This window comes from Malus sylvestris, chromosome 3 (genome assembly GCF_916048215.2).
Source record: "Malus sylvestris chromosome 3, drMalSylv7.2, whole genome shotgun sequence".
In the NCBI taxonomy this organism is placed as follows: domain Eukaryota; kingdom Viridiplantae; phylum Streptophyta; class Magnoliopsida; order Rosales; family Rosaceae; genus Malus; species Malus sylvestris.
In genome coordinates, this window is record NC_062262.1 from 3,719,002 (window position 1) to 3,739,117 (window position 20,116).

The 20,116-nt window shown below is 35.9% G+C and overlaps 1 protein-coding gene and 2 long non-coding RNA genes across 8 annotated transcripts; 1 reads left to right on the top strand and 2 right to left on the bottom strand.

The window, feature by feature from the left end:
* Positions 1-2,927: 2,927 nt before the first annotated feature.
* LOC126616673 (uncharacterized) lies at positions 2,928-15,281 on the bottom strand. Its single transcript, XR_007621229.1, has 15 exons — positions 14,908-15,281; positions 14,644-14,757; positions 14,003-14,067; positions 13,029-13,138; positions 11,585-12,739; positions 11,448-11,500; positions 11,075-11,258; positions 10,565-10,651; positions 9,295-9,604; positions 9,126-9,210; positions 6,533-9,019; positions 5,692-5,895; positions 4,853-5,377; positions 4,089-4,754; positions 2,928-3,416 (listed from the first exon to the last, which is right to left on the bottom strand). It is a non-coding gene; the product is annotated as an uncharacterized LOC126616673 (long non-coding RNA).
* A 434-nt stretch (positions 15,282-15,715) lies between these two features.
* On the top strand, positions 15,716-18,874 carry LOC126616669 (CBS domain-containing protein CBSX3, mitochondrial-like). 6 transcript variants are annotated; one of them, XR_007621227.1, is made up of 8 exons: positions 15,716-15,863; positions 16,537-16,580; positions 16,830-17,102; positions 17,205-17,286; positions 18,019-18,092; positions 18,232-18,292; positions 18,378-18,684; positions 18,724-18,874. XR_007621227.1 is itself a non-coding variant. In XM_050284757.1 (7 exons), exons 3-7 carry the CDS (start codon positions 16,839-16,841, stop codon positions 18,518-18,520), a joined length of 624 nt encoding a protein of 207 aa, XP_050140714.1. In that variant the 5' UTR covers positions 15,716-15,863; positions 16,537-16,700; positions 16,830-16,838; the 3' UTR covers positions 18,521-18,874. The 6 variants fall into 6 exon arrangements, 5 of the variants coding, with proteins under 5 accessions (XP_050140714.1, XP_050140715.1, XP_050140712.1 ...); XM_050284757.1 differs by having other exon boundaries at positions 16,537-16,700; positions 18,378-18,874; XM_050284758.1 differs by having other exon boundaries at positions 16,537-16,700; positions 16,834-17,102; positions 18,378-18,874.
* Positions 18,614-18,929, bottom strand: LOC126616672 (uncharacterized). Its single transcript, XR_007621228.1, has 2 exons — positions 18,774-18,929; positions 18,614-18,702 (listed from the first exon to the last, which is right to left on the bottom strand). It is a non-coding gene; the product is annotated as an uncharacterized LOC126616672 (long non-coding RNA).
* Positions 18,930-20,116: the final 1,187 nt, after the last annotated feature.

Below are 20,116 nucleotides of genomic sequence, written 5' to 3' on the forward strand. Positions count from 1 at the left end.
ATCAAATTCAAAATTCATTTTAGCCATTTGATTAACGACGTAACCAGTTTATTGTTAATCGACAACTTTTTTGTTCGTTTGTCTATGTGGTCACAGTTACATAACAAAACAGTTTTTTTTTTTTTTTATAAAGAGATTAGATGGTGCATTTGTCATGACAATCCATCATTTTTGGATCATCTAAACTCACAGAGGTATTTCAATTTCTTTTAACCATCAGTACGTAACAAAAACTTTTTGATTCAAACGAATTCGTGCAAAGATTATTTTTAATGATGGTTTTCAAAACTACCGGTCTATATAAACATAAGTATTATAAATCAAGTGATTAACTCTATATTAATTTACTAGCTAATTAGCGCATGAGCATTACTAAAGAAAAGTAACAAGATAAAAAACAATCCACCGACTCCGATGCAGTCGAAGAAATAACTAGTTGACTTTTGTTGTAAACGACATATGGTACTCTGAACTGTCGTTGTGCAAAGTGAAGTCTTTGAGATTCCACATTTTGGCATAGTCATCTCCGTCGCAACCGGAAGAGTTAAACTCTCTTCTTTCATGGACTGTCTAATCTGGTAGTGGGTGGTGACTCGTGAGGGTTGGTAATATGACACGCTTTTTGTTTCATTGGACATGGATTTTGTCGTGTGCTTTTGTGGAGCAAATCACTTTGACAATGAAGGCAGCTAGATGCCGGACAGGAACTTGCAGTCTTTTCTCGAGACTTTGATCATATAATAAGGGAGATAACAAAATGTATAAAGCAAGTAAATTATTGGTGGAACACACCTTGTAAATAGGGCTCGCAATTTCTTAAATGATCCGTTAATTCGACATGAAACGATACAAAAATAACGGATTTCGGGTCAACTTGTTAATGAGTCAGGTCATTATCTTGTAACCCATTAAGAATCTTGTTAATAAGTTAGGTCATTATTAGGTTATCCGTTAAGAACCCAATATCGTTTGCCAGATATAGACATTAGGCACGACAATTTCTTGTATGACTGTCAAACCGACACGAAACGACACAACTAGTTAACGAATCAGGTCGTTATTGCGTCAGTTGTTAAGAACCCTAAGGTAATGTGTTTGACATAACACGACTCGTTAATATAACGAGTATGACACGAAAACACGACCTGTTTGCCGGACACACTTCGAAGGGCTTATAAAGAGTAATTGTCAATTGCTTTTATGAGAGAATCTCAACTTATGCATGGTATCAAACCGTAAGTTGGCCCACATGTTAAGCCAATGCGTGAAGTCCTACGATTATACAAGATCTCACGTCATCCAATACGTGTTATCCACGTGCTTGTGTAGAGTAATATTTTATGCTTGGTACAGATACAATTGCACGTACTTATGAGCTGGCAAATTCTATAGAGCATGGGTTGAAGCTCCCCAGTCTCTACCAAACAAGCACAACGCATAGAGACAAATAGTAGCTACATGAAAACAAATGGAATCCTTTACACTAAAGCATTGCCCTTGTTTCTCCAAAAAAAAAGAAAGGCGTTGCCCTTACACTTCATCTAGGTTTTGGTTTCATTTGTGCAAGGTGGTGTGTTTGGTGGTTGGAGTGGAATAAAATCAATGTGAATAAGAATGGGAATGTAATCGATTCCATTGTTTGGTTGACAGTGAGAACTAGTAAAAGAATCAATGCATTTTATTCTATTACCATTCTCACTTTACTACTTTTAAATACCGTAAAATTCGCACTCTGCTACCTTTAATTTTTTTTGTCACACTTTCATACCTTGAGTGTTTTTTTTCCCTGTAAATTCATACTTCTGTTAGACTTTTCGTCAAATTCTTGTTAATTGATGACATGACATTGTGGGTCCCACGAGAACATATGAAACAATTTTAAAAATTAAAATGTTTTTCTTTTTCAAAAAATACAAAAAATGTTAATATCCCACCTTCGATAGCAAAGTCCCAAAAATAAACCTCCGTCTCTATCTATCTTCACACCCCCACACCAGATTAGGTTTCATGGTTGTCGACTCGTTGTCGGCGAGAATAAACATTGATTCCTTCAACTTGTAGTAATTATTGGTCAAGAAATCGAATTGAATCGATCGAATTGAGATGGAATCGAAAATCAAACAGAACTGAATCGTAGTCGACAAATCAAATCGATATGATTCTTCGATTCAAACAGTCGACCACTAGAAACCAATTTGGATAATATATTTTCTTTTTCCGTTGACGAGGTTGAAGAGACAAAATAGAGAGAGGAGGCTTGTCAGCGGCGATAATGGTGGTTTATGCATCTGCTGATGGAGGTGAGGCAGCCAACGGCTCGTGAGCATTGCAGAGTCGAAGAGGGAAGGGAGAGCATTATTCTTTGTTTTAATTTTTCATTAACAAATTAATTTTTAATATTATTTAGTTTGTCACGTGTAAATTTGGTGGGCTGGTGGCGTGTCACGTCATCAGTTAACAACGTACTTGACAGAATGACAAGTGTAGATTTTATGACACTTGTAAGGATATTTAAAGTCCGAATTTCCTGACTTAAGTAAAGTGATAACTACTTTTTGGTTAAAAAAACAAAAACAAATAATTGTAAAAAGTCACTTAATATTATAGTTTAGTGATTTTTTTTTCACTCGTAAGCAAAAAATCTTAGGTTCAATTTTTTGCCGAAAACGAATCACATTATTGCAATCTCATTGTCAGATTAAACTCCTCTCTCATTTAGTTTAGATAAGACTAGAAATTAGGCCCGCGCGTTGCCGCGGAAATCAGCTATTTCTGGCATAATCAAATGAATAAAACACATTTAAGTCGAATAAATTCGACACAATTATGAACAAACAAATGGATACATGAGTGAATGAGGTCGATAAAATAAGCAGTTTTGCTTTTATATGCATTGAAGTGAGTGGGCATATAAACACATTGTACAATGAGTGGAAAAAAACTGAACGTCTTTGATTAGAAAGAGATGGTTTCCAAAAAAGTTCTGTTCCCTTAAGAAACAGAAGAAATATAAGCAACATGCAGTTCACACATATTTTGCCCTTTTAGTTAAAGATGGCAAAATATGTGTATTTTCCAGGTACCGTGCAGCATTGGTAATAAATTGATCATTCTCTTTGTTCCTGGGGCCAGGTCACAACTTCTTAAACAAAACTATAAGCCTGAATTGCAGATGAAGTACATTAAACATATTCATGCTCAACCACAATGGCGGCGAAGAATTCTGTGGGATTCAACATGAGAAAAAAGAAAAGAGAATATCCAGTAGGTATACTAATTAATAACGCCTTCAAAAACTTTAGTTTCATACGCAGCAGACTAAGTTCAACGAAATGACTCCAATTCTTTAAAATTCTTACTTCTAACCATTCTGCTGCTCCTGCTGGTTTCCAGGCCGCTAAACCACCGTTCTTACTCTACAATGAGCCATAAAAATGAGATTTTTAATGAGCCGAGAGACCTAATAGACCATGCAGTGAAGAATAAATGTCTTGAAATGCTAAAAGGTTTTTAAAGGCAGCCATGCATTAGATCCAAATTTGATTACGGCAGGGAAACAAAATGCAAGTCAAACTCATATAATATTTGCTTTTATATACATTCAAGTGAGCTGGCATAAAAACACATTGTACAATGAGTGGGAAGAAACTGAACATCTTTGATTAGAAAGAGATGGTTTCCAAAAAAGTTTTGTTTCCTTAAGAGACATATAGTTCACACATATAATGTGTCCTGCAGTGTAGGCAGCCATTTCAACAGGTAATTAAAAACATAAAGTGTTGAGGACTTGTTCAAGTAGCTAATTTTGTAACCACAACTGTTCAAAGGCAACCTGCATTGGTTCCATTATAATATAACAGAATAGAAACTCTCAGCATTAAACAGTAAGAATGCATAGGGTCTGATTCTTAAGGCATACAAAAGGAAAATTCTTAGAAATATAGAACATATAAGTTGGAATAGGTTTAACAATAGTTTATTTCAAAACATGTGTGGAACACGTAAAAGAAGACAAATATAGGGAAGGAGATATGGCAATCCATAGAAATAAAATACCAGCATAACTAAGTAATTCTAGAATACCATACCTCAACAGCAGTGCGGCCTCTTAAAACCCGCCCTTTATCAATTCCCAAAGTGAGAAATTCAGTGTTGTGTTTCCCTTCTTTATTAGTAAAATATATATCAGGATTCTTTTGGCCAATTTCTGTCACCCAGTGAGGAAGTGGGATATGTACATCATCCCCGACATTGCCTCCACAATCGTGGAATGACATCACAACCTACACCAATATACAGTAGGACAATGCACACCATATCCAACATGCATATTCAAAGAAAATATGTAAAGCAGAAAATCTGTCTTTTTTGAAATAAGTTTTAACTGATAGTCTCACAAACTAATTTACAAAAAGGAAAGCTAGCAGTGGGTTACTTTTCAGCAATCTGCTCAAGACTATTATGCCCCTTACCTAAGACAACAGTCAGAATAAACTTATTTTATATACAATGCAAGCCAAAAGAAGCAAAACCCTCAGCTAAAATCAAATGAACTTGCCGAAAAGAGAAGTACCTACTTCATCCGGGTTTTGATTTCAGATTTCTGGGTTTGTTGTAAATCCTCCTCTTTTCGGCCTGCCGATCTCTCTTCACGGCAGAGTTAGGCCTCTTCGTGGCAACCTCACAAACAATGGAATGTCGAACCGGCCTCTGATGTGGGCTCACAGCCACATACCCTGAAAATAGTCAAGAACCTGCCCCAACAATTAAAAACAGACGAAGACAACATGATTGAAGACCACAGATTGGAATTAGAAGTGATCTAATTTTGGGAAAACCATATAGAAGTTACCTGATGCACTGAGGAATCGTTTTTAACCAGCTTCGACACGGCCTTCATGCTTATATGAGAGAAAGCTGAAGTTATAATCCTCCAATGGTGCCCTGCAACCGCAGTTTCATAACTCAAGCCCACATGTGAATAGCCAATGTTTTTCTTCTGTATGTAGAACCAAATTGCACTGCATATTCCTATGAAACAACTTGTGGCTGGTTTGTCCAAGATCTCAAAAACCAATGGCCTACCCATCTGTGCCAACCCTTATTTCTCAAGGATGTTTTGAACTTAACCTATACTATCTCAAAACTACAACTTCCACAACTGCAGTAAGCTGCAGAAGAATCAAGACCACTTTTGCACTACCAAACATGGGTTTAGAATTACCCAGATCAAATACCTTCAATAAAATGTGATGATTCACAACACCTACCACCCAAAATGTGCACAAAACACCAACCCTAGAAATAGGAAGAGAACTTTGGGATTCAATCCAAAATCACCTCTCTAACGAATTTAATAAGTTCAGGGATTAGGTTCCTGAAAGATAATTAGATCAAAGTAATTAGAGTTTTGCAGACATGGAACTTACTTATTCACAATTGTATAGGGAGTGATAAAGGTCGAAAAAGACTGATTAGAACCATAAAATGTATGAAAATAATAAGGGAAAATGTAATATTGGGGAAATTTGTTAAGAATTGTTGTGAATGAAATCAATTTGGATTCAGAGAACAATCTAAAATTAGGGTTTTCATTTTCAAGTCAGATAGAGAGTGACAGAAATAAACCGAGATCAACACATGAATGGACTTAAATTTGTAATTGCGTAAAACCCCAAATCAGTGAAATACCTGAGTAGTGAGAGTGAGACGAAGGCAGATGTTGTGCTGTGAAGAAGATCTGTGGAGGAAGCAGATGGCTGTGAACCAATTGAATCCTCAATGGTTTCTGGGAAATGCAGCTGGAATGTCGAGAGATGGATTGCCCCGATGGGTAGGGCATTTCTCCTAGTCCTACAGCATTCCATGTCCAATGTTGAGATAGATAGACAGATGCTGGATGGTCAAACGGTGAATTCGTTGGAGATAGTTGGAGTAAGGTACACCCATTATTTTGAATGCATGTTTGCCTAATTTGTATTGCTCCCCCTACGGTTGAGAATTTCAGATGCAGAGCAAATAAATGAAGACGTAGTTTTTAAGTCGACGTTTTCATCTTTCAGTACAAAGCCTAGGAATACAAAATTTTCGAGGAATTTAATTTCCCTTCTATGCCATGGAGGGGTGCCGAAAGATTATTTCATGGAGTTATTGATGAAAGATCTGGAAAATACTCGTGGTGTTTTCTGCAATAGGCATGCAGCAGCCAAAGATAATCTGATATTTATTTCGTAGCTTACAAAAAGATGCAAACTTTTGCTATACCATTAAAAACCAGGTTGGTGACCCATAATCTCTAAGCAGCCAAAGAAGAAAAAACAAAAACTAAGATATTGTATGCACATTTCAACTGCCTTAAGATAAAGCAATGACATAGAATTGAATACAAAACCTGCAAAATTGGGCAATTAGAAAAATTAATTCTTTTGATTATGAATATTCAATTAGATTCATTTTAAATAAGAACCAAACAAAAAATGCACGTAAAAGCAAGTTATGAAGATTTAGAGAGCAAAGAGGAAATGAAATAGACCTCGCATGAGTAGTAGTACTGCAGTTTGTAGAAGTTGCCCAGTCCATAGTCTCGTCAATTAGATTAATATTAAATAGGACCCACTGCTGCTGTTTTTTCGAAGTGGGACAATCGGCTCCTAACGTTTCCCCAATACAAAACTCTTAAAATATGATTATATATCAGAATTCACAAACAAAGTCAGAGAAAACATGATGATTATTGAGCTAGTATTGAATAATGGGTATAAATTTAAAACTTTTGGATGCTCAGCCTTGTTTCCAGATGAAATTAAGCATCCTAAAAAACCAAAACGAATCAACTTAACATAAAAGTTTGTATTACCCACCTCAAATCGGCCGGACTGCCACTATGGTATTGAACTTCTTAGTCTGGCCACGAAGGGCCTCTACCAGCAGAGCCTGTTACTTGTCCTCAACTGGAAGATCAGAAAACTCAGCATGATTTAAGTTTGGATCCCTTATTTTATTAATGGGAAGGCGACCAGCATTGTTAGATAAATTTTCTGCCCCTTGACTGCAATCCGAAGGGTATACACTTCAGATATAACATTGGTATCTACAGCTTCACCATAAGTGTTGCATAGTGAAAGCAACTATTACTATTGTTAATTATCAATCCGTTTGGCCAATTCATTGAATACACCACACCAAAAATTTCACAATTTATTGAATTTATATACAATTGAGAGAAGTACAAAAACAAAGACATCGGCAGAAAATTATCACCATAAGAATTCCACCATGAAAAATCTAGAGACCGAAATCCTTGTTAACAGAGTTTAATCACATTAAGAGACATACACTTTCGGTTCCAAAAAAAATTTTCCTAAGCAAATTAAACGCAGAAGAAAGGGGATAAAAGAATTATCCAGAAAATACAGGAAATGGTTCTATTTTTTTAGGAACCAAACCACAGATAAATTAAATTTAATTAAAACACGGCAATTGAAAACCCCAACAAAGAAAAAAGAAAAAGGGAAACGAAATGATCATTGTTCTAAATGGGAAATCAAAATTGAAGAGAAATCCAACACAGAAAACCAAAATGAAGGGGGGCTTTTGGAGGAATGGGGAGAAGAAAAGAATCAGTTGAGACAGAGTAGCGAGCTTCCCTCCATAGTTGAGGTTTAGGTCCGTCGACATGGTCTCACTGAGTCCCACTGCAGCTCAGAATACTTCTCCCCAGTCACTCCAAATTGCTAATTGGGTTACACTCCGAAGCCCACATTTTCTACACAATCTAAATCTAACTCTCACTAAGCCACAAACACACAATACGACATCTCACAAACACTGAAATATAACCATTTCACGTAAGCAATGCAAGATCCATAAACCAAGACGAATTACAATAAAACAAAATTGAAAAGAATGCAAGAATTTACCACCAATGTAAACAAACCTAAGCAACTATGTGTATTAGACATTTAACCAAATCTCATATAACAAAATTAGTAACTCCCTGTTCACTGACTCATAGTCCACTGCACTCACATTCATTGTCTAAAATATATAAAATTTGGTAACAAAAATGATGTCTTTCGATATAGAGAATGTTAGGCAACCAATGATTTAAGATCCAAGAAGTTCCCAACTCCAGCACCGTTATGTGACCAAAAAACTTTACCAAGTGAGCACCGAAGCAGGCCATTATACATCTACTCATAGTTGACTGAGTTATCACTGCTTCAAATAAAGGAGAAAGGAAGAAGGATATTCAGTTGTAGTCAGCCATTCTCAGAGAAAGAGTCTTCCACACCATAGAATTTGAGAAATACCAAGCAGAATTAATGTTAGCTAATGCATACCCCTGCATCAAATCAAGTTAGAACATCTATTTTATATCGTAAAACAATGTGTAATCCTGAAAACTAAAGTAGATATATCATAATCTAGCAATAGTATTTTCCGTAACAAATTTTCGATGATGTTCCGCTGATAAAGCTTAGTTAATGAAATATGCATTGAAAATGCAAACTTTAAAAACATGTCAAGGACTGTAAATACATTATCATCTGAGTGTAACTAAGAAGCAATCTGCATAATTGACTTCTATGGAATTTGAACTTATGAAATGTGGAGTGAAGACCTGAATGTAACAGTAGACAATAAAACTATGCACAGTATAACCTAAATCCGATATGTTGCATTCCACACACACACACACAGATATGTCTAAATATATATAGATGACCCACAGAGATTAACACCATGCGGAGGTGTGCACGCGAACACACACATAAAATATACATGCATAAATTTTTCAGACAATAATACTTCACAACATAAGTTGCAAGCTGGGACTATTTGGTCGACTCAAAAGAAATTGATGGGTTAGAAAAAACACAAAAAATACAGAGACGGATGTTCTTATGTCGTTCTCCTCTTACGTCGACAAAACACACACCTGTGTTTTAATGCTCCAATACTCAATGAAGGCACCAGGCAAGAAGAAGCTCAAGGCTGGAATTCCAAAGAGAACAATCTATAAAGCAGACCACAAAAATTAGACAAAACCCAAAAAATAAACAGTTAAAAAACCCCTAAAATGAAAAAAAAAACTAAATTTGCAGAAATGTCACAGCTTGTACCCTATCATATCCAAGTTGTCGTACATCCTCGAGCCTTTGTGTTCATATGTGCTTTCTCAATTTGAGTGTAAACCCCCAAAATAAACTGCAAAATTCTAGAAATGGTAAAATGAACTGCAAACCCATCAATCATTTCTCAAAATAAACTGCAAATCACAAAATTACCTACCCCAAATCGGCCGAAGAATTCACCAGGAAACCAAGGCTTTTATGGGCTTAAATTTCCTTCGAATTGGGACCAAATTCACGGTTTTTTCAGCAAGAGGTTGTTGTGCTTCGTAGTTTCTGAGAGGGAGAATCGAAGAGATTTCTAACGGCTTGGTGGTTTTATTACATTTCCATGGTGCTCTCCATCTCTCTGTAGCCATCGATATATTTCTTGCCAAAAACGGCATTTTTTGACCCCAAATGTCTTAAATGGTTGGACCAATGTCCCTATCTTTCCAAACAGTTAAAGCTCTCTCTCTCTCTCTCTCTCTCTCTCTCTCTCTGGAAAACAATGGTGATAAGTGATTTTTGAAATCCACATACATAGAGTGCATTAGATGGTGATGGTGAAGTACATTATTTAGCTTCAATATCAAATGACCACTTAGTACTACGGTCTAGTAGTATTCCTCTTCACTTGTAAGTGAGAGGTCTTAGGTTCGATTCTCGCTAAACGCGAGTTTGAATCATATTATTGCTAGCCCATTGTGAGGCTAAGCTCACCCCCTCCCCTTAATGTAGATAATATCACTTGTTAAAAAAAATGAACCATTTTAGTCCTCTGACGACTCTTTTGGCCTATATGTTTGAAATATTATAATATTCTGACTAAATAATGTGAACTTTAAAAGCTTGGACAGCTTTTTGATTATTAACCAAAGACAAAAACTTCTATGTTCTTGTGACCCGAATCACAACATTACATTGCATCAAAATCAAAATCACGTGACCATGCATATATATTATGATTTATCTAGAAACCTTTAGCATTTGATGATTTGAAACTTGAAAGGAGCAATATCCAGCCCATGCATTACTGCATGGTTTAGGTATTGAAAAAGTAAGATGATAGTGGCACATCCTTTATAGGTTTTGAAATGTAAGCTTTTTAGTTTGGGAAAAGATTCTTGCTTGAACAGGTATTAAAGATTGTGCAGACAATGTTTCTTCCTTAGGGTACTGTGATTTGCAAACATGGGATTAGCACCCAATACTCAACTCATTTTAACTAATATGCGTTAAAAACAATCATCCACTAAATCCCTATTTCAATGAAAAAAACCAAAAATTACTCATAATGAAGACAAATAAGTTGCAGGGTTTATTAGATTAGCACATAATATTGCAATATCAGACTCCACCTAAGGTCAGTGGCTCAACGACGCATCAAAAAACAGCGTAAGAAGCTTTGAGAACTACATATTATAATTTCTTGAAAGGTGAAACAATACCTTGATGGCTAATGCTCTGTCGAAGCTTTGAATGGCACTATCAGGCTCCCCAAAGTTTAACTATGTTCTACCAAGGGTAACCCAAGCCTGAACATATGATGGCAAGTGAAGTTAGGACAAAAGAAAATCATTACACAACCAAAGAAAATATGAGAGGAAATTGCGTAGTTATGAATCATAACGGCATCTGCCACAATTATCACCATATGCATGCAAGTGAAAGTACCCATCAACACAGATCTGAGTTTCAGGGACCATTAAGGATGATGGCTAAACCTTTATCTTTTTCATTAGTAACACACATAGATTACAACAGAATTTATCATAAAGAAAAAGAACTAATGGGAGGAGTCAAATTTAAAATGCTAATTGCATCAAAGATTCCACAAAGCATATGAAAATTTCCCCTCCCAATTTTCCTAGAGCAATGAGCACCATCATAACTTGGCACATGCACATGAACAAATAATAAGGTGACAACCATTTCAGAAGTACGAAATTTTGACATACCTCAGCCCATGAAGGCTCGAACTCAGTAGCTCCTGCCAATTTTAATCAACAGATAAGTACAATAAAGCACTTGCAATTGAACCAGAGAAATTGCAATCGCATAAAATTAAGCTTGAAAAAAGTATATTGTGCGTGCAGCTTCTGGAAAGTGTGAAAATCCAAATTCCAACTCATACGATCATAACTGCAAAAGAGATAACAAAATTGATTTCCCGAATTCATCAAACATTGAGAATTCATAACAAAATTGTGGAAAACAACTTCAACCTCCACTACAACATTCATATTCCTAGTCTTTAAATTAAAAACCATAAGATTCCAACTTTCGTCCAAAAAAGAAAGGTAAAACAATAATGTAAAAGAAAAAGCATACATTATCGAACCCAGCAATGTTCTTGTTCTTCACAAAGAATTCCGCTGGTGATTCTGCAGAAAAATTGAAAGCATGGCTAATGAATATTCAAACTAAAACATGCATACAGAAAACGAAGGCGGAGAGAGAGGAGAGACAGGAGAGAGAGAAACTCTGTTCGAGAACACTATCTTTGGGCTTTCTGGGCGTCTTCGATTGGCGTTTCTTAGGCTCCGTCTGGCTCTTGCTGCTCCCTCGAGCTTCCATTTCAAAGTGCCAATCAAATCTTCGCCCCCCAAAAAAAACTGTCGATCCTCTTCGAATAGATTGATCGATTCTAGAGACAGAGAAATGAGTAAGACGAAGGGGCGAGAGAAGGGTGACGGCGGCGAGAGGAGGATAGGATGGAGGGGAGACCGTCGTTCTCGCGGGGTCTGCGAGACGGAAGAGGCAAGGACTGTATTTTTCCAGACTTTAATCACAGAGAATCGGTCAAAGCGAGGGAAATTATGTTGATGTTTCATCTAATCGCCAAATACTGAATAAGGTTCTCAAGGTTTTTCATTGAAAAATTGACACAGTTTAAAGGCATTACTCTAAAGATGCTTTGCAAGTATGAAAACGTGACCAAGTTGATATCAATCACAAATCCAAATGAATGTTAAATAATGAAGCAAAACACTAAAACGAACAGGGTTTAAGAGGTTTAAAAACTGTGCGTTAAACCTAATAGCATATTCTCAAGAGCTTCATAGAGAGCTCTTTTGTTTCTCTTTGTCAACCACTGCAAGGATTGCAATTCAAATTTAATCAAAATAATTCATTTCGCATTCATAATAAACCCGAAAGTGACTTGATAAGATGAAATTAACCCAATTACGTGTGAAAGGAAACCTTTCCAATTAAATGAATGAAATATTTGATGTGGATCAAAACCAAAACCAAATGAAAACAAATATCGACAACTGCCCAAGTTGGTGTTTGCCCCAAAGGTCTTCCTCCTCCTCCTCCTGCCATCCTTTAATTGAAACCCTAATTTTCCTTACTACTAAATAATGCTATTTTCGATCTATTTCTTTCGGTGTGTAAACTTTACTAATTCTCGATAATTTTCAATCACTTCCACTGTAATTAAAATAAGTACTGAGTATATACACACTCATAAAAACACAAAATTCAGTTTTCCATTCTAAAAAATGAACGAAAGCACATACTCCAAGTCAATGTTCCTACTGTATTCATTAATCCAACGATGCATCAAATATAAAAATTAAATTATACCTCTAATTTATAACCTTTTGATCTTGCTTCATCTGCAGCTAAACCAAAATTTGGACAATGCCCAATATAATTCCGTCAAAATCCACATAGCAACACCATGTAAGAATCATATTGGGTGTCTACACCCACACTTATCAATGTACACATAAATTTGAAATCTGAATCACTTGGGCTTCAAAAATATTTGCACAGAAATTCAAAAGAAGATGGAACAAAAATTATGACATCAAAGAAGGCCAAAAGTCTTTGTATTCAAGCATTTAATACTCTACAGAAATTAACTAAACACAGCCACATTGAATACCAAACCCACTTACTTACCATCTTATCCAACTCTTATTTCGTAAATTTTTCTGGTAAAGAAGCGTAGTTTATCTTGAGCTCTGCAATAGAATAATTCAATTCTTCTTCATTGCTTTTCAATAGGATCCCTACAATCAAACAAACATAATTACTCTAGTAAATAACTTCAATTTAAAATGCAAAGATATAACAGAAAGGAAAGTGATTAATTAAAAAATAAAACTATTAAAACAACAGACTGATACACTTAACATGCCAATTTATATACTATATAACAATACTAAATCAATTAATTTATAAAGATTAGAAATGGATTACAAAAAGCAGAAATCTTATTTGGCATGTATGAAAATGATACACACATTCTTAGCCAATCAGCATGAAAAAGGTGTAGAAAACTAATTTAATTTGTTAACTTTGGACAACTGGAGAGATGAAAGAACTCTTAGTTTTTACTATAAGTATGACAACCATGTGATTTCATTGTTAATTGGGATTGATGTGTGTCATTAGGATTGCCAAAATTAGTGATCTTAGAGTTTGGCAGCCAATGACCGAATTGGACTCAAGTTTATCAACATTTGATTCAACTAAACTAAATTGGATACGCTCATTAGCATAGAAATATGTATACCATATGACAATATTGAATCAAGTTATTTGCAAAGATTTAAAATGCAATGTAAAAAGGAAAAAATTTATTTTATATGTAATAAAATGATTAACAAATTTTTTATTGAGCAGTATAAAAAAGGTATTAAAAACTAACCTAATTTATTAAGTTTGGAAAAACTGGACAGATAAAAGAAAGCTTTTAATCCTTACTATAACTAAAATAACTATGTTATTTCATTATCAAATAGGATTCTTACGTGTAATCAGGGTTAAGAAAATCACTGATTAAAGAATCTGCCAGAAATCATCAAATTGGACTTGAACTTACCAATTTCTGATTCAAATAAACTAAGAAAAGGAGTTGGAATCAAACTAACCTCTGTTTTCTATATGCAGCAAACTGCATCTTGTTTTTGCCCTTGTTAACAACATATCTTTCGCTCTGTACACACCAAAAAACAGTAAACACCTCATTCATTACTAACAGCCATTTCAATCAATTAATTATTTAGACAAATTTTTCAACGATTCCGAAGCTCAGACAAAAATTGCATGAGAAAATTGAGATTATATGCAATTGGATGTCAAAGAACCTGAAAATACCATATATCCAATATTTAGTGCTTACACCTAAAAACTAATCTTTATATATACTTTAAAATAATACAGATCAATGTAATCTAAAACATTGGAAATGCATATCAGTCCAAGCCAAGGTCTCAAGTTCTCAGAGTGGGGAATTACTGATTAGAACAGTTAATTCTCTGCTCCTTTTTGGGTATGAACTAATTAGCATAGTAGCCATAAAAATACCAAACAAAAGCTCAATAATTTATGCAATTTGGTCAAATTTTATACAATTTCTAGCAAAACCCAAAACTCAAAAATACAAAAGGAACCCAATAGATGATTAAAGCAATTTTATACACAACTTATGCAAGTCCAAAGAAACGCATTTGATCAAACTTACTGAATACTAAAAAAAAAAATTACAATCAAAGTACGGATTAATAACTACCTCAACAACTTACAGAGCCAAAGCCAAACCCTAGAGCTTCGAAGGGCAGAGACGATCACAGAGACAAGAATAGTCCTTATTCCTTCCCACTGCTGCTGCTGCCACTTTCTCTCTCTAAAAACCAATTGGAAATTGTTTATAAAGAGACAGAGAGGAAAGGGCTATGATGATTGGATGAAAGAAGCATGAAAAACTAAAAGACATGTAAGCTTGAATTCGAGTCCCAAATTGAAAATATAAGGGAGGAGTGTAAGGGTGGCTTACCGAGGTCAGGAGAGGTGAGTCTCGTAGGAGAAGTCGACGAACAGTGGCAGGAGCCAGTGCACAGTGAAAGCCTCGCCTGTGTCTCCTGAGCAGAACAGAGTGAGTGATAGTGGTTCTGTGAGATGGAGCGAGTGGTGGTGGTGCTGTAGTCATGTTTTGCCGGAAAATGGAGGCGTTGGTGCGCCTCGGTGTTTACAGAGAAAAGAAAGGGGAGTCCAGGGAGCTAGTGGTTGTTTGATGGAGTTGAGGCTCGCCGGAGTGGCGAGTTGTGATGTGGACTCAGGCCTCTCGGCCTCTAGGTTTTACGGAGAAGGGGAAGATGGTTTAGGGTTGAGAGAGATGGAGGGACGGCTAGGTTTTAGAAAAGAAGAAGAATGGGGGTGAGCGGCGCTGGGGCTACAGGTTGAGGGAAATGAAGAGAGAGCAAGAAGAAGTCGAAGGCAGTGAACCCTACGGACAAATTTACCCTTCTAAGTTCTAATAATTACCCTTCCAACCCAGCCCAAATCTGATGGGTTCCTTGTAAATAAGGTGAAATCAAGTGGCAAACAATTGACTGTAGCCATGAACAGTAAGGAACAGTGCCAATTGCAATGCTTTCTTTAGACTAAAGTAATAGTTTAAAAAAAAAAAAAGTAAAAAAAAAGAATTTAAAAAAAGACAGTAACCGTTAGTTTCGTCCGAAAAAAGAAGCACCGTTAGATGATTTCAGATTTGCGCCTTTTCAGACGCGTGTCAGAGAGATCCACGTAACCTAAACGGTTTAATTTATCCATTACAAACGCCGTTAAAGTACCCAGTACCCAGTACCCAGTACCCTGTACTCAATGCCCGAGCAGCTTCAGGTGGCATAAGAAGTCAAAATACTAGGTATTGGGACGGGACGGGTCTCCATCTCTATGTGAAAGCCCGAAGAAAATTTGCAGCTGCCCTTCTCTCTTTCATTCTCCTCTTTGGTAATTTTCTCTCTCTAACTCCACCTTCTTCTTCTTCTTCTTCAATCTTTTGCTAGCTTATGAAATCTCATCTGCAACTTCCATAGCTGAAATAAATCATTGATTGATCATTTCTGAAGTTCTTTTCATTCAGTAAAGATTGAAACTTTACTGTGATAGATCAAAAGATTTCAAGTTTCTTTTCATTTTTCATATTTTTTGAAGGAAATTAAATTTTGGGTTCTGAAGTGAGCGACTTCATCTGATCGAATCAAGTGTGTATTTGATATATACATAATCATAATATATATATATATATATGTGTGTGTGTGTGTGTGTGAACTCTTGGGCACTTTGTACTGCTAGCTGGTATTTTTTAGGGGAAACTTCTATCATGGATTTATTCATTTATTAATTTGGAGAGGGACAATTTTGGATCTCTCTTTTATCAGTTTGTCAAAAGCACTTTGTGAAGATTTTGACTTAGTCAAGTCTTTCTATTGAAAGAAGAAAGTATTGATTAAATTGTGTTCTTTGGGAGTTTTAGAAATTTGTTTTTAAAAGTAAAGCTTACTTCTAACCAAATTCATCAAACTCTAGACATTAGATTGACTACTACACCTACACCCTTGAAACTCAAAAGTGCTTAATAAATAAGTAATTTGAAAAGTGCTTATTTTGGTATGTGTTGCAGGACGCAGTTCCATTTGTGGTGTGTTTGGCTTCCAAGAAACTACCGTATGTTATTATAATTTTCCTTGAATATTTTGTTCATGAAGTCTTGGCTATATCATGGGAGTATGAGATCCTAAGTGTTTTATGTATTACGAATTTACAATGCAAAGCTGAGAAAGTAAGGTGATTGAACGAACCAAATACTATGCTGATTGATACTAATTAAATAGAGTACTTCATTATGACGAAAATCATTCATCCGTTGTGGCAAATTAATGTTATGTTGTTTATGAATGTAACCTGTCTCTTCAGACAGGTAAAATGCAAGGAGTACTCAAAACTTTTACATCACACGGAAGCATTGTGAAAAATGGAGTTTTGAGACACATCCGTCTTGTGAATCCCCTGCTCCAGCCTGTTGCGTTTTCACGTTTTGAGTCTGCTACGCCTGCCAATGCCCGCATAGAAGAGCAGGGTTTTGAAAGCACCAGAATTGCAGATGTCATGAATGCAAAAGGTAAAGGTGCTGATGGTTCCTGGCTCTGGTGCACAACCGATGACTCTGTTTATGATGCTGTTAAGTCGGTAAGCATATTCGAGCTTTATGAAAGTTCGTGTTCGTGCAATGATTTTACAATCTTTGGAATGAAGGATTTTAGTCATAAATAATTAAAAATTCCCTTGCAGATGACCCAGCACAATGTTGGAGCCTTAGTTGTTGTGAAATCCGGAGAGGAAAAATCTCCCGCAGGAATCATAACAGAGAGAGGTAGGCTTATGTAATATACTGATACATACCGTGCCGCACTTGTTTGAGATCATGATGTGAATGGTCTTTGTATTCGGAGCTGGATTATTCTTGTCTGAAATTTGTTAGGGGAACATGCCAGCTGTGAGAAATTTATGCATTTCAATTTCAGGTGTTTCAGCAGCTCCCTAGGGAAGCTTGTTTAGATTCGATTTCATTTTTCTGAGAATTATTTCTGGAAACAATGGTCTAGATCACTTTGAGTAAGGATAATACCAATAGAAATTCATTATTAATCTATCCTACAATTGATATGGAGCTTTACTCTTGAAAGTAGGAACAAATTCGTGAGTTTAAGGTTGAAGAACAGCACCGGGCAGAATGAATGAGCTCATACATGCACTTGTTGCTGAACAATAAGCTAAAATAGAATGGTAAATTTGGTGAGCACAAATAGTTGGGCAAACATTTGGGAAAGTTTGAAGGGGTAATCACTGTCTGTAATTTTGATTACATGATATTCTTAGAACAATTACTGCTCAAAGCAACTTTTATTTTGGTTGGCCCCAAGGGTTTGTATGCTGCTAGAGTTTTGGCGGGCGAGTGATAGTAAATTAGAAATGTTATCTGGTTTGCATGGGTCACTTTATGTGTAGTACACTATTGGCTGTACATGCTGAACTAACAATGATCAGAAGTTATGTTTGGATTCTCCATAATTAATTGTATTTCTGTTTGGCGGATAATTTTCAGATTATCTCAGGAAGATCATAGTTCAGGGAAGATCATCCAAGTCAACCAAAGTTGGGGATATCATGACCGAGGAGGTATAACTTGTTATACCCAATTCGTACTCCTTTTACAGGAAACTTTGCAATCTTACTAGGATTTACATCCCTTTACATTTGTTGAAGTTTCATGAATGTTTAACATCTGATTGAAAATGTAAAAACGCGGTGCCTGCAGAACAAGCTTATCACTGTCACCCCTGACACCAAAGTTTTGCGGGCAATGCAACTCATGACAGGTATTATCTTCTGCTTCTTGTTACAGAAGTTTCTTCCATGCAAGGAAGCTGTTTTAAACTTGAAATTTGTGTGTATTATGCGTAGATAACCGAATCAGGCACATTCCAGTAATGGACAACGGGAAAATGGTTGGAATGGTGTCCATTGGTGACGTGGTTCGTGCTGTGGTGAGTGAGCACCGGGAGGAGCTAAGCCGCTTGAATGCTTTTATTCAAGGTGGTTACTAGATAATGATGATGACGAAGAAGTGAGACGCTGCTTTAGTTGACATGCCGGAATGACAAACAGTAATAACCCTCGCTCGAGTGCCTGTATATATCGTGTGTTCGTTTGTGCACCTCCGGTTGTTCGACAAACAGTAATAACCCTCGCTCGAGTGCCTGTATATATCGTGTGTTCGTTTGTGCACCTCCGGTTGTTCGACAGACAGTAATAACCCTCGCTCGAGTGCCTGTATATATCGTGTGTTCGTTTGTTCACCTCCGGTTGTTGTTTGGTTCTGTACTTCCAGTTACTGTCTAATTACAAACCTGTGGGACTATCCAGTACTTAACAATAAGCAATGTTATGTTTTGCTTAAATCGTCTTTCTTTCTCCAGTCGATGGTAGCGCGTGCGTACCTTGTATTTTGCATCGCACACGTTTATGTCGAAGCCATAATCTTGAATCTCGTTTGGTGTTTAAGTATGCAAATCAAGCTAGTGTTCAAATATACTCGTTTGAAGTGTTTTTAAAATGATTGAAAATGTTTTTTATGAGAGTGCTTTTGAAACTAATTTTTAGTAAAAATGCAAGTGAATCTTGAACTCAAAGCATTTTCACAAAAAAAAAAAAAAACGAGTCATTTGAAAAGACTTTAAATTTTAGGGGTTGTTTGGTATTCTATTTGAAATTTTTTATAATTTCTCAAAACATTTCTTAAGAATTTCTCTTGAAAACAATTTTCTAGACTCAAAAACTTGTTTGATGTGCGATTTAAAAATTTTAAATTTTACAACTTAAACTGGACAAAGAGATCCAAAAAGAGGGGGTCAAGAGAGAAAGAGGAGAAAGGAGGAAATAAGGTAAGAAATGATTGGAGGAAAGAGAAATAAGTGAGAGGATACAAGAGAGGAAGATGAGTAAGAGAAATAACCGTGCGGATTGGAGGTGAGATGAAAAAGGTAAAAAAAAAAAAAAAAGGGGGAGAGAGAAAGAAGAAACGAGAGAGAGAGATTTGGAGTGAGAGGAGATGAGGGAGTGAGAGAAAAGAAATGAGCAAGTTAAGTTTAAAAACTCTAAAAACTTACTTTTTGTATTTTTAAAGAATATAATATATTTTTGAGTTAGTCTAAAGTTCAGTTTTTTTAAATAATCACACCAAACAAGTTTTCAAGGCTTAAAACTTGAAAATTGTTTTCAAGTTTAAAAAGTTGAATTCAAGTAAAGTACTAAACATATTCTTAGTTTTTACTTTAATTTTTTCACATGAAGGGGAACCTTATGTTCCTTTAATCACGTGGATCACTTTAAATTTTAGTTTTTACTTTAATTTTTTCCCATGAAGGGAAACCTTATGTTTCTTTAATCACGTGATCCATTACCTTTACATGTGAATCTATTCACGTGACCCGTGAGTGAGTAAAAGCTTGGAGTAACATTTACTCATGTAAAATGTTGAGCTTATAAATGGCTTAAAAGAATTAAGTTTTCTCATGAAATTACCGAAAATGAATTTTACTTTGTAAACGAAAGTTGCTAGTTATAGTCGTTCACGCAAGTAATAGTGATTGCTAATTGTTAATGCATAATTAAACTCATCCGCATTAATTGATAACAATAAA

Excerpts from the sequence above, each read along its gene's own strand:
- LOC126616669 (XM_050284757.1), top strand. The coding sequence starts at position 16,839 with ATGCAAGGAGTACTCAAAACTTTTACATCACACGGAAGCATTGTGAAA. Across the intron at positions 18,093-18,231 it reads GGGATATCATGACCGAGGAG|AACAAGCTTATCACTGTCAC; the intron begins GTATAACTTGTT and ends CGGTGCCTGCAG. Across the intron at positions 18,293-18,377 it reads GGCAATGCAACTCATGACAG|ATAACCGAATCAGGCACATT; the intron begins GTATTATCTTCT and ends TATTATGCGTAG.